Source organism: Taudactylus pleione, unplaced genomic scaffold (genome assembly GCF_031769625.1).
Source record: "Taudactylus pleione unplaced genomic scaffold, aTauple2 ptg000015l, whole genome shotgun sequence".
NCBI lineage: Eukaryota > Metazoa > Chordata > Amphibia > Anura > Myobatrachidae > Taudactylus > Taudactylus pleione.
The window spans coordinates 31029965-31047804 of NW_028284417.1; the positions used below are offsets into that span (position 1 = coordinate 31029965).

The 17840-nt window shown below is 41.4% G+C and overlaps 1 protein-coding gene across 1 annotated transcript in view; it reads left to right on the forward strand.

Annotated features, from left to right (window-relative positions):
- FHL5 (four and a half LIM domains 5) overlaps nt 1-17840 on the forward strand; it is a 111508-nt gene that overhangs the window by 73177 nt on the left and 20491 nt on the right. Inside the window, exon 5 of the mRNA XM_088470865.1 lies at nt 1988-2162. Coding sequence (XP_088326991.1) covers nt 1988-2162 — 175 coding nt within the window. The remainder of the gene's footprint in view (nt 1-1987; nt 2163-17840) is intronic.

The window sequence follows — 17840 nt, forward strand, 5'->3', positions numbered from 1 at the left end:
CTTACTTGTCTCTCTATTTCAGCAGTGTTTCTCAGATGTACTCCTCTAATAGTGGAATCTCCCAAGAGAAGTGTAGTCCTTTTTGAAGATGTCATTTTCCTGTTCCTATTCATTTTTCTATAGTCAGTGGAAGACCCCATAGCTTCCTGTTCTGTATTGCCTATATTAGCTGTACCTTCCTGCCCTGCAAGAGCAGTATATGAGTTTTGCAGTGTCACAGCTTGTGGGAGGTGTCTGTTTCCCTTTGGAAATCTCTGCCTTTCAGAGCCCGCAGTAGTCCAGGCAGTTTGTCTTCTTGGGGCTCTGTGAGGCAGTGGTAGCCTCAAGGACACAGACATCCTATATATCTCAGCATGCAGTTTTGCTATCTCCTCCTGCAGCAGAGAAAACTGATTACAGATTGGGCAGCAGCTCAGTCTCCAGAATTCTTCCTGCAAAACAAATGCATTACATCCCCTGCACTGCACTAGGCCAAACATTGTCTCAGATGTAAGTGGTATCGGAAATATGTTACTGCTTGTGTATAATAACTCACCTTTTTCTGTATTCTAACTCACCTGCTTCTGATTCAAACTCACAAATCACTTAAGTATTCAAGCTTCACTTTAGTCTGCAAGCTTCTCTCACTGGAGTAGTTCTCTGGCCTGATTGGTCATTGGACCATTAGGTGAGAGGCTGCCCGGTGGCTTGGGTTCCTGTTCCAATTCTAGTATCCTTGCATTGCTCCAGTCCATGATTCCTAGTGTCTCTAGTCTGCCAGTACCTGTATTACCTATGAGTCATGGTATCTTGAAGCATCCCCGTTTCCTTTACTCAGTTATTACCCTGGGCCTATGCCAGATTTACAGAATACCAGAACCGTGACATACAGCAACTTATTTAAATCAATAAAATTAGTTCCTGTGCCCACTTTGTCAACCCATTTCATGCCCAGAACTTTGCTGGGTAAGGCAAATTGCAAGTAGGCCATATGTAAGTGACTCTCCCTACCCTGTATGTTACAAGTGCCAAAGTTGTTGCCCAAGGCTATTTAACCAATGGAGAACTACAGCTACTTATTAAATTTTATATAATCTGGTGCCAGTGCCCACTTTGCCACCCTATTTTATGCCCAAAACCTTGTTGGATGAGGCAAATTGCTAGTGGGTCACATGTAAGTGATCATCCTCTGTGTGTTCCAAGTATTACATTTGTGGCCCAAGGCTGTTTAACTCTAGCAAAACTACAGGTGCGTATTGAAATCAATAAAATGAGTACCTGTGCCTACTTTGCTACCCTATTTCATGACCAAAACCTTTTTGAACAAAAACAATTGAAATTTGTGTAAGAGACGCACCTTTTTGTTTATACAGTGTGTACTTAGTGGTCTAACTTGATTCAATTGTGTTAATATAACATGTTCTGAATAATAAGCTGGAGCATGAATAAGAAGTGAATAAGAAGCTGGCCGAAATAAGAGGCTGACTTCAGCCTTGTTTCATGCTGCCACTCTGCACACCTTGTGCCCACACCTAAGACCAATAAACATAGGCATATTTATATAATCTGTATTACTTTGACATCTTCAAACCTAATAAGGTCAACATTGAAGATTAGGTACCCATGATATAACATGGGTCTATGTATCTAGCAGTGAAAAGCGAGGAGAAGTGGAGCAGTGGAGAAGTTGCCCATGGCAACCATTCAGCTCCTATCTATTATGTTTTAGACTGTACTTGATAAATGCTACCTCAAAGCTGAGTGGTTACTATGGGCAACTTCTCCACTGGTCCACTTCTCCACGCTTTTCACAGCTTGATACATAAAACCCATTATGTTTTTTAACTTCAATTTGAAGACAAGAATTTATACAATACAAACATTTCAAATATGCTGTTCTATTAATGACATGTCTCCTAGCCAAATGCCAGTTGTAGAGTAGTTACCAGCAATAGAGAGACAATTTTATTTGTACATCCACATTAACTAATGTTTGTTTATCTTCAAGGACTTTGCCTACAAAGAGAGCCACTGGCATGAAGCTTGTTTCAAGTGTGTTAAATGTACTTGTTCTTTGGTAGAGAAGCCTTTTGCTGCCAAGGATGACCTCCTGCTGTGTATTGAATGCTACTCTAATGAGTATTCCTCAAAGTGTTTCAACTGCAAGACCACCATAATGCCTGGTAATTTATTTAAGATAAAATGTTTAATTCATTAAGCCATGATGACACATGCAGTTTCATTAATATATTACAAATTAAGGTCTAGTTTAGCTAAAATGGTAATTTTAATGGGTAACTAAAAAAAATGTACCTTCTTATTGTCATCAATTTTACCTACTGTGCAATCACTTCATATAGTATTTCAGACATTGGCAGTGTAGGCATCATTGGCACAAGGCATCATTTTTAATATTAGATCACAAGACAAAGTGGAAATCTCATATTCTGCATTTATTTACTAACAGTTATTTATATAGTGCACACATATTCCGCAGCGCTTTACAGAGATTATTTGGCCATTCACATCAGTCCCTGCCCCAGTGGAGATTACAATCTATATTCCCTACCACAGGCTCACACACATACACACTAGGGGTTCATTTTTGTTTGGGAGCCAGTTAACCTACCAGTATATTTTTGGAGTGTGGGAGGAAACCCACGCAAGCACATGGAGAATATACATAGTTAGGGCCGTAGTGGGAATCGAACACACGACCTCAGTGCTGTGAGGCAGTAATGCTAACCTTTTTACTGTCTTTATCTAACAATACTATAGTAACTTTGGGTTGTAAGACATAGATGATGGGAATAATATTTAGAGATAAATTTAAAGTGCATCTAAAAGTCTAGAGATTATTTAAGCTAATAAGAACTTTGTCTTGCATAATAAAAATGCCCTTTGAGCACTTAGAACTGTACCCTAGCTAGTCCCACTGACAAAAGAGGATAACGTTAAAAATTGAGGTTAGAAGGATTGAGCAAAAATGTTATCAGATGGGACACAGTCAATGGCGGATAACCACTTATTTATCTAACCTCACACAGAATGCTGATACTAATTACTGTACATGAAATGATTGTTTGGGTTGTGACACACAAGTGACGTTTACTGTGCAAATAAGTGGGTATAAAGCACAGTGGCAAATGCTTCAAATATGTAACACCAGGATGTCACAAAAATGAGCTTTCCAATCTGCAGACACTCAGTACAAAAACTGCTATAGGAAAATGCAGCTGTATTCGCGGCTATGGTATCTGGAAAAAATCTAACAGAGGATATTTATGCTGTAAAGTCGCAATTTACAGTACTTTTTTCTTTCCTGTCAATCCTCAAAATCACTTTAAAAATCTAAATACTTAAGGAACAATTTTCAGCAGTTATTGGAAGCATAAGAAAATTGCTCAACAGTCACTCATGCAAATAACCTCAATTATATTTGTCCAATTTCATTGAAAAGTTACTGGGTAGCAAATCACATTTTTATGTGTACAGTACAGTAGGCCAGCAGAAAAAGTCTACATTTAAATTTAAAAACAACCATTATTTTACAATGACAAGCTCCTACTATGTATAAAAATGCTTATATTATTTTATCTTTTCTGACATTTTATTATCTGCTTTAGAAGTGACTGCTGTGGCCCATGCTATGATCTTGGAAACTCCATAAACAATTGACAAAGGGCCTGATTCAGACCCGGACGCAAGTGGCTGTTCGCTCGTTCGGCGTACGAGCGGAAAAATTTAAAATCAAGCGCTCGCTCGTATGTTCGCTCACAGCTAATCTTCCGCCCCATAGTCTCCCAACCCCTCCTCTAGCTAGCGAACGTTCTAAATAGCGACCGTCCGTCTCCTCTTTGGTTGCAGGGAACGCTCGCACAAGTCAATTCCGGAAGTGGCCCTGTCAGTTTTCGATTGCCTGCTATTTCATTCCACAAACATACTTGAATCGATTAATGGCAATCACTATATTAATTACCTTAATTAGTATTCACATGTTTACAATCCATTTTTTTTTTTCAATGTCAATAAACTTTATTATTGTAAGTGTATGTCATTGAATCCGCAGAATACGTACGGTTGGACCAAGGGGATGGTTGTTCAAAATTAAAAGTTTGTTTGAATGCTACTATTGTTTTGCGTTTTTTTATATGCAGATTTTTCATCTTTTTATTAATATTTAAATTAGCTTACGCATGTCACTGCATCAAGCCTATCATAACTCACATTATATTTGTGAGAGTGTAGGTCACATGACTCATACAATAACCAATAGAATGCTTTCTGTTAATTTACAAAGTACATTAGCCAATCAAATTTTTTCTTGGACCTTTATTAAAACTGTTTGGTGTAAAAAAAATCATTGCCATCATGAGAGCCACAGCTTTTTGTCGCAGAGAACTCCTGGTCCTCACTGATGTGATGGACCGTAGATTAACCAACTCCACGGGCCCCATCACTAACCTCCGCAAGCGGCTTGCCTACGCGGAGGTGCTGCGCCGCCTGCATAGGATCGGATTCCGTCGAAATATCGGATAGTTGGAAAGGAGGTGGTCCGATCTCCGGCGCCGATCCCCGCGCTTGTTGGCCAATTTGCGTTAGCAAATCATGGAAAGTAAGTGTTTTTTTTAGAAAATTTAAAATGCAAGCATACCTGTGTGTGCATGTTTCCCGTATAGCCCTGTTTCTTTATTTTGGACATACCTGCGTGTGCATGTTTCCCGTATAGCCTTGTTTCTTTATTTTGGACATACCTGCGTGTGCATGTTTCCCGTATAGCCCTGTTTCTTTATTTTGGACATACCTGCGTGTGCATGTTTCCCGTATAGCCCTGTTTCTTTATTTTGGACATACCTGCGTGTGCATGTTTCCCGTATAGCCCTGTTTCTTTATTTTGGACATACCTTCGTGTGCATGTTTCCCGTATAGCCCTGTTTCTTTATTTTGGACATACCTGCGTGTGCATGTTTCCCGTATAGCCCTGTTTCTTTATTTTGGACATACCTGCGTGTGCATGTTTCCCGTATAGCCCTGTTTTTTTTTTTTTTGTGTGTGTAAATTTTGGATTCAAAATTTTAAATATGTAATAATATAAATTTTTCAACATCATTTAGGGGCTGAGCGCAGACTACGACATCTCCAACGTCACTGACGTCGGGCTCGTCCCCTCTCCCCCACTCCCACCCAAACATCCTCTCCCCACTCTTCCCCAAATTCCCCCTCCACCCCAGACCTTTCAGACCGTGAGGCCCCTCCCTCTCCTCACATTCCCATCCCTCCAACTTCATCCTCCCCTACACCCCCCCTCGCTTTTCCTCACCCTCCCCTCCACCCCCCCTCTCTTTTCCTCACCCTCAACGACTTCCCAAATCAGCCCTCCTCCCTCCGTGCAGCACTGGCCCACCTCTGAGGAGGACGATTTCGGGGCACCTGGCCCAGGCAGCATTAGGCCCGGTATGTTTCCCTTTTAGACTATGGTTGCTTTTGCATTTTTTTGTTTTTGGGTGATGTTGTCCTTTTGCCTGTGCAGTTCAAAATTGTAAAGTAGTTCTAATGTTTTGGATATATATCTTTGTGAAACAATGTCTAGGATGTTTTCCCCTTACACATATGACACCTGTCCAAACACTCATACTTGTGTCTTTCTTGTTTACGGTAACAACAAATGTAGTATTTTTGCATAGTTGTCCCTATTTTGTGTTGAATTTTGATGTCAAATTTTTTTTTTTTTTTTACAACAATCTTTGCGTTTGGCATTACTTTTGTTTTGTAGATGTTTTTTATTCTCGTTTTTTGGTAGAGTCTGATTTTTAAGTTGTTTGGTAACATATAAATTAAGGTGTCATTTTAGTAATCCCCACATTTTTTAAACCCACAGAGGACCAGAGGCGGAACAAAGAAATGTATGCCGGCTTGCAGAGCTTGAGGGGCCATGTAGTTGGCATGCTAGTGGTCTTGGATCATCTGTTGGCGCTCCTTCGCCACTAATTTTTTTGTTTTCACCAAAAAAATGTTTAAAAAAATAAAATATATTTTGATTTATTTAAGTCTCATTCCTTGTCTGTAAATCTTAGATTGTGGAACCTTACATAAGTCTACTATTTTACCATGATGTTTTAAGTAATGAAAATTGGATTGTAGAAAGCTCAAGTAAGTATGTAAGCTGGCACATTAAACACCTAACAATACCAATAGGTTTGTAGAATTAACAGCAACAATAGTGTTTTCTTTTTTGGGGGTAACGTAAAAATTAAACCAAACCTGCTTAGGCCTACATTGACAAACAGACTGATTCACCATAATATCTTTGGTGTTTGTTTTTAGCCACAAAGAAGGGTCAAAAACATTACAATTTAACACATTACAGGATTAGACATTAAGCAAGTTTGCCTTTTTTTGACCAGGTTACACTTGCTTGTAATTTACCCAGGAAATGTTTGTTTAACGGTAAAAAAAAGTTTAATGCACACATATAATAAACACCAAGTGATTTGTCACAATCAATTCACACAACGAAAACACACACAAAAACCCAAAACACACCCAAAACAACAAAAGTAAAACAACAATCAGGAACTGTTTGAAGAAGTATCATGCCAACATGATTCCACAAATGAGGCGAAGAAATCATTGTTCCCGAAGTTATATCCAATGTGTCCACATGAAGTCAGTTTTTGGGATCAGGTAGTAGGCATCGTTTTTTATGGTAATTTTATGGAATAAAAGAAAAAAAAAAAAATTGAACATTAAAATCTTACATGTCTACATTGTGTCAATTAACTTAATTTTGGAAAATAATTACCTAAAAAATCTGGCCACAATGTCATCGCGTATGGCCCCCCACATACTGACCTCTGACCAACCTCAGGGGGGCTATCCTCAGGCAAGGCATTATCTGGCTGCATTGGGACACCACTCCTTATGGCAATGTTGTGAAATATCCCACACAGGACCACAATTTTCGAAACCATAGCCGGCAAATACATGAGCTCGCCACCAGAGCGGTGGAGGCATCTGAATCGGCCTTTTAAAAGGCCGATACAGCGTTCCACCACCTGCCTGGTGGCTGTAAGTGCGGAATTATACTCACTTTGTGGCCCTGGTGTGGGAACCAAATAAGGAGTGAGCAGCCAGGGCGTGCAAGGGTAACCACTGTCTCCTGTGAAAATATAAAAACAAACATCAGAACCATTGTGTAACAAGCTTTGCATTGGTTTTAACAGAAGGTTTCAACTTACCCAGAAGCCACGCATTACCAGCTTGTAGGTAGTTTAATTTGTGCCAAATCCCTGATTGCTGGATGACAAAGGAATCATGTGCACTGCCGGGGAATTTGGCATTCAGGGACAGGATCTGGAGGGAGGCATCACATACCACCATTACATTCAGTGAATGAAAGTACTTGCGGTTCCTAAAAATAGCCTCCAGCCTTGCTGGAGGCTGAAGTGGTATGTGAGTGCCATCCACAACCCCTATGATGTGTGGGAAGCCAGCTATTTGGTAAAAATTTGCCTTCGCCACATTAAGGGTACCCATATCCAATGGCATTTTAATAAAATTATGGAGGTGTTTAAAAAGGGCCTCCATCACTGCCCTCAGGATCCTTGAAAAGGAGGATTGGGATATTCCCGCAACTATTCCCACAGTGGTTTGAAAGGATCCTGAGGCACAAAAATGTAACACCGACATTAATTGAGTTAGTGGCGGTATTGCTGTAGGACTGTCAATTTGCCGTTCAAGATCACTCTCTATTAATGAGAGAGTGTCTATGATGATTTGTGACGGCAGACGGTATCACCTTAATACCTCATCATCTGGCATTCCAAAAAGGGTGACACATGTTCTATATATCTGGGGCCTTGCACACCTACGAGGCCTATGCCTGGGTCGAAGTTGAGGTTGGTCGGGTTCTGGAACCATGGCCAATATAATACGACCAACATCAACCTGAAATGGTAAGCCAGGTAGTTATTGTTTTAGACAAATGTGTAAAGAAAAATATACTTATCTTTTCTAAGAAATCCAAAGATGCTTACAGGCCTGGGCCGTGTCATGTGCAGAACAACCTACATTTCAAAAGTAGAAAATATGTTTAAGATTAATTAATAAAAAAGGATTGGAAACAAATTCTTTTTGTGAAAAAATAGAGAAGGGAGCACACATTAGTGCAGAAAATAGTACGATACATTTAGTGGTAAGACATGATTTTACAGAGAAAAAATCTAAAAACATTAGTGCGCAAAATAGTACGCTACTTTTAAAGTTAAATCAAGACACATTAGTTCGCAAAATAGTACGCTACTTTTAAAGTTAAATCAAGACACATTAGTTCGCAAAATAGTACGCTACTTTTACAGTTAAATCAAGACACATTAGTGCGCAAAATAGTACGCTACTTTTACAGTTAAATCAAGACACATTAGTGCTCAAAATAGTACGCTACTTTTACAGTTAAATCAAGACACATTAGTTAGCAAAATAGTACGCTACTTTTACAGTTAAATCAAGACACATTAGTTCGCAAAATAGTACGCTACTTTTACAGTTAAATCAAGACACATTAGTGTGCAAAACAGTACGCTACTTTTACAGTTAAATAAGGACACATTTAGTCCGCAAAATAGTACGCTACATTTAGTGTTAAGACATGATTGTTCCCTGAAAATAAACAACATTACTTAGCGAAACATATGCTAAGACCAACACATCGAATTTGTAAATTCATGAAACCAAAAACACTTACCAAAAACAGACAAATATCCCAAAGTTCAAAAATGTCACTGGGGCAATGCCAAAATAACTGTTAAAAAATAAAAACTATTGACGACTATTTTTTACGGTGGTTTTTTTAAATACTTACTCAAAAAATCCAATAAAAATAGCCAAACAATAAAAAAAAGCCAACAGAAAATAAAGAAGTTTGAAAAAAACCAAAAACTCGCACAAACAAATTCCTCCTTCTACTAATAAGCCAACAATCTACTCCAACGCAAAACCTCCAACAATCAAAACATGCCACATCGACTCGAGTCACACCAAGCCATAGTCTTTATTTTCCCACTCAAATTAAGGACGGACAATAGGAGCGCACAGTCAATGATGCGGCCGAATAATGCTGATGCATGTATAAAAACATCACTGAAAACCCAAATCGGTCTGCTGTAGTGAGACCTGAAAGTCCAAAATTACTACAGAGCAGCAAAGCACTGGCCAAGAGGCTCCAGGTAAGTATTTCTCTTTTTTGGGCAAAAGGATTATGTTTAACAATAATTTTGGAAACATTTTACATTATAAATTTTAATCCCATTTTAAAAAAAGGTGTTGAGGATGCCATGGAAGAGGCTGCTGGGCCTAGCAGGCCAACTAAACAAAAAAAAGGCAGCCACAATTCACAAGAAAGGAGATGGAGGTTTTGGTGCAAATGTGCAATGACAACTTGCCACAGGCAGCATGGAATATGGGTGCAAGCCAGAAATGGAAAATGTGGGATGACATAGCCAGTGGTGTCAATAGGGTGGGTGATTTTGTACATTTAACCCGGGAGGTCAAACTCCGGTACGTAAAAATTACATTTTAGTAAAAAGTGTTTACAGGTCCAAATACTGCAGGAATAATGCCAACTTTTTACCCTACAGATGGAGCGACTTCAAATATCGTCTTAAGCAAAAGCTGGCTGATAGGGCTAGGCATGCAGGGGGGACAGGTGGGGGTCCCGCCCCTGTGTCACTGGAGCTCACAGATTTGGAGGAGATGGCCCAGGGGTGTGTGCAGGATGAGAAGGTGTTTGGCGTGTCGAACATGGATACCGACATGCCAGACTTTGCAGCTCCTCATGTTGCCCCAGGTAAATGTTGTAATGTTAACAACTCAGAAATGTGTTTGGGACAATATCTAGATTATAATGTTACTCTTTTCTCTTTTTTCTCACAGAGACACAGGCGGATGAGTCTGCTCCAGAGGGGAGCTTTGGCCGCAGAATTTCTGCTGGCTCTGCAGGGGAGGAAGCAGTAGATCCGGCTGGGGACCCTGTGGCAGACAGTCCAGGGCATTCCCCCTCGCAGGCAGTGGGCCTCCTCACTGATCTCAATATTAAAACGGATCAGCAGACCGAGATTCTGCTGAGGATGGATGCCAATCTGCTATGGGTGACGGACGCCCTGAAGCAAAGTGCTGCGGCCAACGTGACCATTGCTAAGGCCCTGGCAGAAAATACTGGGGCCAACGTGCGAATAGCAAATGCCCTGGAGCAGCTCGTTCGCCAGCACATGTTGGAGCCGGCCTCCCTTCCTGCCGGAACATCAGGACCCTCCACCTCTGGCACAACAACAGCCATCCCTCCAAATGTGCCTAGCCCTATGCCTAGTCCAGAGGCCACAACATCTGCCTCTGGCCAGGCCAGCAGAAGGACATCCCGGACCCGTTCAGACCTCCCTCCCTACCCCGGCCAAATGGGCCAAAAGGCGATGACAGCACTGGCTAATTTTCCCACAATCCTTCTCAGTGTTTGCCCCATATTCCTTAATGCCCAAAACCTCCCTCTCCTTTCTTGTGAATTTGTTATTAATTGTGTTTGTTTGTGGATTTCAAATGCCACTTATTTTGTTTGTGTGTTTCTAAAATCATTTGCTATTTGTTTTTACGTTATCAAGTTTTTATTATTTCCCAAAAATGTAAAAAAAAAAAAATACTGTTGAAAATCTGCACAATTCTATTGGTAATTTATTCAAAAACTGGTTAAAAGGTAATCCCGCAAACAAAATTACAAACAATACAATGGAAATCTAAACATTATTTTTGAATAAAAAAACCAAGGGTTAAAAACAATATATGAGTTTTAATTAACACTTTGCAAAGTTAGGTCACCTGCGTACGGTTTTTTGCTACTAAAAAAAGGCTATTTCCTAAACACCTTGTTTGTTTTTGAGGCCTCAATTGATAAATCGGGAAACCATCGATGAGCCACGGGAAGAACGAAGATACCATCGTCATTGCGATAGAGAATACCAGACCACAAGCTGAGCGAGCAGTTTTAATGGAAAGTGGATCAGACAGTGACATAACACTTGTTCCGTTCACATTGGCCGTTCGCATCAGATAATTTAGGTACGCCCAAAAAACGCCTCAACGCGCCTGCGTTTTCCCATCTCCCCCCCCGTCATAGGCCCAAAAACGGACAGTTCTGTCAATCACATTTGACATGTCACTTCCTGTTCGCTATTCGACGAACGACTGAAAAAATTATCGCATTCAGCCGTACGCACATGCGCACTGTTACACCGACGCATGCGTGTTTTAACAACATCGGATGACTACGAGCGTACGGCCGCTTACGAGCGGCCCTGAATGAGGGCCAAAGTCCTTTACCCAAAATTAATTTATTATTATTCTGTACAACTGCTAAAACTTAAATAATGTTTTCCACTTGTACATCATGATTAACTCCATTTTACTTCCTATACAGTAAGTGTAACTTTACTACCATAGTATAAAATTTGGCCATGTTCAATAATCTACTTAAACATTAATTAGGGACATTTTCTACTAGACTTTATACAGGTTCTCTATGCAAATGAACTGGTATAACATCGGGATGTAGTTACCATCCCGGCAGTCGGGATGTCGGCGTTCAGAATATCGGTGCCGGAATCCCGGCCGCTGGCATCCTAACGGTAAGTATTAGGGTGAGGGTTAGGTTTAGGGGTTGGGTTTAGGCACTAGGGAGAGGGCTATGGTTAGGCTGCGGGGGTGGGGGTGGGGGGGTAGAGTTAGGGTTAGGCTGCGGTAGGGAGGGTTAGGGTTAGGCTGCGGGAAAGGTGAGCTAGGGAGGGTTAGGTTTAGGAGACTTATTCTGACTGCCAGCATCCCGCCTGCCGGGATCTCATACCTAACCCATAACATCCTATTAATGTACAATAGATATAGCAATAATTACACATGTGTAGCAAATAATAGTTGAAGATTACATAGTGGTAGCAACATCACACTAGCTGAAGATTCTGGCAATGATTATAAATAAGCATGCAGGAAATAGGTAAATATACTGGAGATGCTTGTAAATATAAGCTTGCAAAAATAACAAGGCTGAAGCAGCTGGATATTCTGGAATGGCATTAATTATACTATTCAGATAGCAGTGCTAAAGTAGAAGGATATTCTGGCAGAAACAAGGCTGAAGTAGCTGGATATTGTTACAATGGTTGTAAGTTAACTATACAGGTAACACGATGCAAATGCAGAAGGAGGTGTCAGCCACAGTAGACCAGGACATTGCACAGGGGGTGCAAACATTTTCACCCCCTTAGGAGTCGAATTGTGAAAAATCCCTTCTTAGTGGGCACCTACATCATGAAAGGAATATTCTCCACGATGCTTCTACAGTCAGGTCCATAAATATTGGGACATTTACAGAATTTTCATATTTTGGCCTCTATTCACCACCACAATGGTTTTGATATGAAACAAACAAGATGTGCTTTAACTGCAGACTTTCAGATTTAATTTGAGGGTAATTACATCCAAATCAGGTGAACGGTGTAGGAATTACAACGGTTTCTATATGTGCCTCCCACTTTTTAAGGGGCCAAAAGTAATGGGACAAACTAAACAATCCTAAATCTAACTTTCACTTTTTAATACTTTGTTGCAAATCCTTTGCAGGCAATTACAGCCTGAAGTCTGGAACGCATAGACATCACCAGACGCTGGGTTTCATCCCTGGTGATGCTCTGCCAGGCCTCTACTGCAAATGTCTTCAGTTCCTGCTTGTTCTTGGGGCATTTTCCCTTCAGTTTTGTCTTCATCAAGTGAAATGCTTGCTCAATCGGATTCAGGTCAGGGGATTGACTTGGCCATTGCATAACATTCCACTTTTTAGCCTTAAAAAACTCTTTGGTTGCTTTTGCAGTATGCTTCGGGTCATTGTCCATCTGCACTGTGAAGCGCCGTCCAATGAGTTCTGAAGCTTCTGACTGAATATGAGCAAATAATATAGCCCGAAACACTTCAGAATTCATTCTGTTGCTTTTGTCAGCAGTCACATCATCAATAAATACAAGGGAACCAATTCCTTTGGCAGCCATACATGCCCACGCCATGACACTACCACCACCATGCTTCACTGATAAGGTGGTATGTTTTGGATAATGAGCAGTTCCCTTCCTTCTCCATACTCTTCTCTACCCATCACTCTGGTACAAGTTGATCTTTGTCTCATCTGTCCATAGGATGTTGTTCCAGATCTGTAATGGCTTTTTTAGATGTTGTTTGGCAAACTCTAATCTGGTCTTCCTGTTTTTGTGGCTCACCAATGGTTTACATCTTGTGGTGAACCCTCTATATTCACTCTTGTGAAGTCTTCTCTTGATTGTTGACTTTGACACATATACATCTACCTCCTGGAGAGTGTTCTTGATTTGGCCAACTGTTTTTCTTCACCAGGGAAATAATTCTTCTGTCATCCACCACAGTTGTTTTCCGTGGTCTTCCGGGTCTTTTGGTGTTGCTGAGCTCTCCGGTGCATTCTTTCTTTTTAAGAATGTTCCAAACAGTTGATTTGGCCACACCTAATGTTTTTGCTATCTCTCTGATGGGTTTCTTTTGATTTTTCAGCCTAATGATGGCTTGCTTCACTGATAGTGACAGATCTTTGGATCTCATATTGAGAGTCGACAGCAACTGATTCCAAATTCAATGTCACACCTAGAATCAACTCCAGACCTTTTACCTGCTTAATTGATAATGAAATAATGAGGGAATAGCCCACACCTGTCCATGAAATAGCTTTTGAGTTGATAGTCCCATTACTTTTGGCCCCTTAAAAAGTGGGAGGCACATATAGCAACCGTTGCAATTCCTACACCGTTCACCTGATTTGGATGTAATTACCCTCAAATTAAATCTGAAAGTCTGCAGTTTAAGCCCATCTTGTTTGTTTCAATTCAAAGCCATTGTGGTGGTGAATAGAGCCCAAAATATGAAAATTCTGTCAATGTCCCAATATTTATGGACCTGACTGTATACAATTCAACCCAATGGGTGGAATTCAATTGTTTTCGCGGCCCGCATCTCCCATCTAAAGTGACAGGAGATCGCGGGCCGCTATGTAATTGTTCTAGATTTTCGTGCTGATCACGCCCATCAAAACCATTGTGGTGGTGAATAGAGGCCATAATTCTGTCAATGTCCCAATATTTATGCACCTGACTGTAGGTCCAGGGGTTTGGGCTGGGCGTTAATGAATCAGTCAGTCAGGACATTTGATTTTACATTATTAATTATTCATTTTGAATTATAATTATTATTAGCTTACTATCCAAAGTCCAGGGGTGCCATGAAGGGCCCAATGCTATTTAGAAGCCTAATGATGAATAGTATGGATCTTCTGTAGAAAGGGGATAAGGGGCTACACATGTTTTTCTTTGACTTATTTGTAACACACTGTAGAACCCCAAGCCACTGGTAACATATGGATTTTAAAACTGCTACACATCACTCGCAGTTTGGGTTTCCATCCTCCAAATCTCTAGGTAAAACATTGGGTGATTTTGGATGGCAAAATCACTGTAAGATTTGCAACGACTTTGAAGTCACCTAAAAATACACAATCTATTATATACTCTCCCCAAGACTCCACCTGGCAAAGTTATAAGGAAGACAGCAGAGAATGGTTAAAAATGTGGGACTCGTGAACTTCCGGTTCTGGATTAAGTGTCTCCTCCGTGCAGCTTATCCGCGTTCCCGGACATTTAATCTCTTAAAAGTTGCTTGCTGTCCTCCAAATAGGGCTCCCCCACCTCCTGACAGCACTTGGAAAAATATCTAGCTAGTCGTTCCCCAAGCCACTGCAGCCAGGAAAAACGCTGGGCTGACACAAACATGGCACTGGATGCTGACACAACGGCAACCTCCCCAGCATCAAAGAAAGCTGCAGCAAACTCTGAGGACACAAGTTTACCACACGTATGAAGATCCTCTGAAGCTCCAGTCTCATATGGGGATGTAGTAGAAGCAAGTAAGTCCACTTCTGGACCCCTACTGTTTCAGACTGTATCTGATATTTTAATCCAGCTTCAAAACTTAAGCCACAAAGTTACTGATCAAAACATCAGATCGGAGTTGTCTGTCACGGGTTAGGTACGGGTTGTCGGTGCTCGAGATCCCGACAGTCAGAATCCCAATTCTGGCATCCCGACCAGGTTAGAATGCTGATGCCCCCAGGTAAGTAAGTCTAACCTAACCCCTAACCCTACCTCCCTGGTGCCTAAACCTAACCTCCCCCCTAGTGCCTAAACCTAACCCTCCCTCCCCACAGCCTAAACCTAACCACCCCCCGCAAGCTAACCCTAACCCTCCCCCTTGTGTCTAACCCTAGCCCATTACCCTAACCCACCCCTAACACAAGTACTTACCTTGGGGATTCCAGCGGTTGGGATGCCGGTGCCGCTATTCTAAGTGTCTGGATTCTGTCTTTGGCATTCTTACTGCTAGAATCACAGCAGACGGCATTCTGACCGCATCCCCTCTAGTGTAGCAAATGGGTTGCGGCTGGGAGCTACTCTCTGGGGTGATAGATATAATGTTGTAATCTAATCTACTGGCTTCAATTTCTGCTATTCTGGAAGTCCTCTCTTCATTAATTGAATTGGTTCTCATTTCTGGAAACTTTTTGCTCCCTACTTATTATTTCCCCTTTTCATTATCTAGTTTTAGTACTTTCCTCATGTTCCATCCCTTCCCCTTTCCCCACCTCCCTCCTTCAAGTGGTAGTCCTCACTATGCTGTTTTATCGCCTAATTTCATTGTAGTTAAAGTATGACTAGTATTAAAATAGATGTGGAATATTAGATGTTCTTAGTCTCCTGCCAAATGGCACAAAGTACTTCTGTATTTATCTAAACAGAATATCAACATTGCATTTATTCAGGAATCTCATTTAGTTCCCTCTGAGATGGCTAATTTCAAATGCATAATTGGCCCTTGGTTGTTGCAGCCCCACATACTTCCAAAGCAAGAGGAGTTGCCATGTTAGAGAAATAAATATCTCCAATTGTGGATATGCTGAATGCTGATCCTGAAGAGAGCTATGTCATAGCTGTTATTCCTTTTCATAATCTGTCTTATTTTCTATGCAATGCACAGTATATGGCCCAAATGTTTGTTAAACATTTTTGTGCTAAGCCTCTTATAGTATGTGGTGATTTTAGTTTGGTGTACTATCATGTGTTAGATAGATCTCACTGTTCCTCTAAATTGCCCATCCTTCCCAAAATGGGAATCTCTTTATATGCATCTAGACTCCAACTAGTTGATATCTGGAGGGTGTTGCTCCCCACGGACAATGACTACACGTGTCTGTTGGCGGCACACGATACACTTTCCCAAACAGACTATATTTTATTTTTCAAGACATTATTTCTCATGGTCCCATAGGCAAATATTGAACTGATTGCTATTTCTGACAATGCTCTGACCTGGTCTAATTTACATATTGCACTAGACAGGGGCCCCTAAAAGACCTGGTGGTTCCCTTCACACCTTTCACACTCTCTTAAACTTAAAAAAAAGACTGTAAACTGTTTGAGAGGAGTATAAAATTAACGATATATCTCATGTGACAGTGAAGAAAATAACGCTCTAAGGCAGACTTCCTCCATTTCAAATTTATGCTCTCATCCTACAGTATTGCCCTTTCCCTTTGTAAACAGTCATAGTTCAAGAACCTCATTTCTTCCCAGTCCTCAAACCCCCAGCGTCTCCTCGTACCTTCAAGTCCCTCCTCTGCCTGCCCCCTCCTCGCCTCCCCATCTTGCTCTCTGCTCTTGTCTTTGCCACCTACTTTGCATCTAAAATTGACTCTGTCTCCATACATCAGGACATCATATCCCACCAGACCCTCAGCACTCCACCCCCTCCTTTCCAGGACCAACCCTCCCCATCCATCCTACCAACTCTGACATTTTTCTCCACTGTATCTGGAAAGGAAGTCATGGCCCTCATCCGGTCCCCCCTTCCACCTCCCACTTGACCATATCCCTTCCAATCTCCTCCTCTACCTCTCTCCTTCTCCCTGTACCCATCTTGCCAACCTCCTAAATCTCTCCCTCTTATCTGGCACTTTCCCTTCTGCATACAAACATGATCTTGTCATCCCCATTCTTAAAATACCTACCATTGATCCTAACACTCTCTACAACTACCTACCCATCTCTCTCCTCCCTTTTGTCTCCAAACTCCTTGAGCATATTGTTTACAACCACCTTACCACCTTTCTTTCCTCCCACTCCCCCCTTGATCCATTTCAGTATGGCTTCCATTCTCTTCACTCCACTCCACTGAAACCGCCCTCACGAAAGATAGCAATGACCTCCTTGCTGCCAAATCTAAGGGCTATTACTCTTTGCTCATTCTCCTCGACCTCTCTGCTGCTTTTGACACTGTGGACCACCCTCTCCTCTTTCAAATCCTTCACTCCCTTGGTCTACATGACACTGCCCTCTCCTGACTGTTGCCCATACCTCTATGAATGTTCCTTCTCTGTCTCCTTTCATGACTCCTCTTCCCCCCACTTCCACTTACAGTAGTTGTTCTCCAATTTTCTGTTCTTGGACCTCTCCTATTCTCCCTCTATGTGTCTTCTCTAGGTGAACTCATCAGCTCTTTTGACTTCCAATATCAGCTCTTTGCTGATGATACTCAGGTCTACCTTTCCTCCGCTGACCTCTCCACCTCTCTCCTAACTCGTATCTCCCACTGTCTCACTGCTCTCTCTGCCTGCATGTCCCAGTGCTTTCTTAAACTTAATATGTCTAAGACTGAGCTGATCATCTTACCACCCTCCCGAATAGCTTCATTTCTCTCAATTT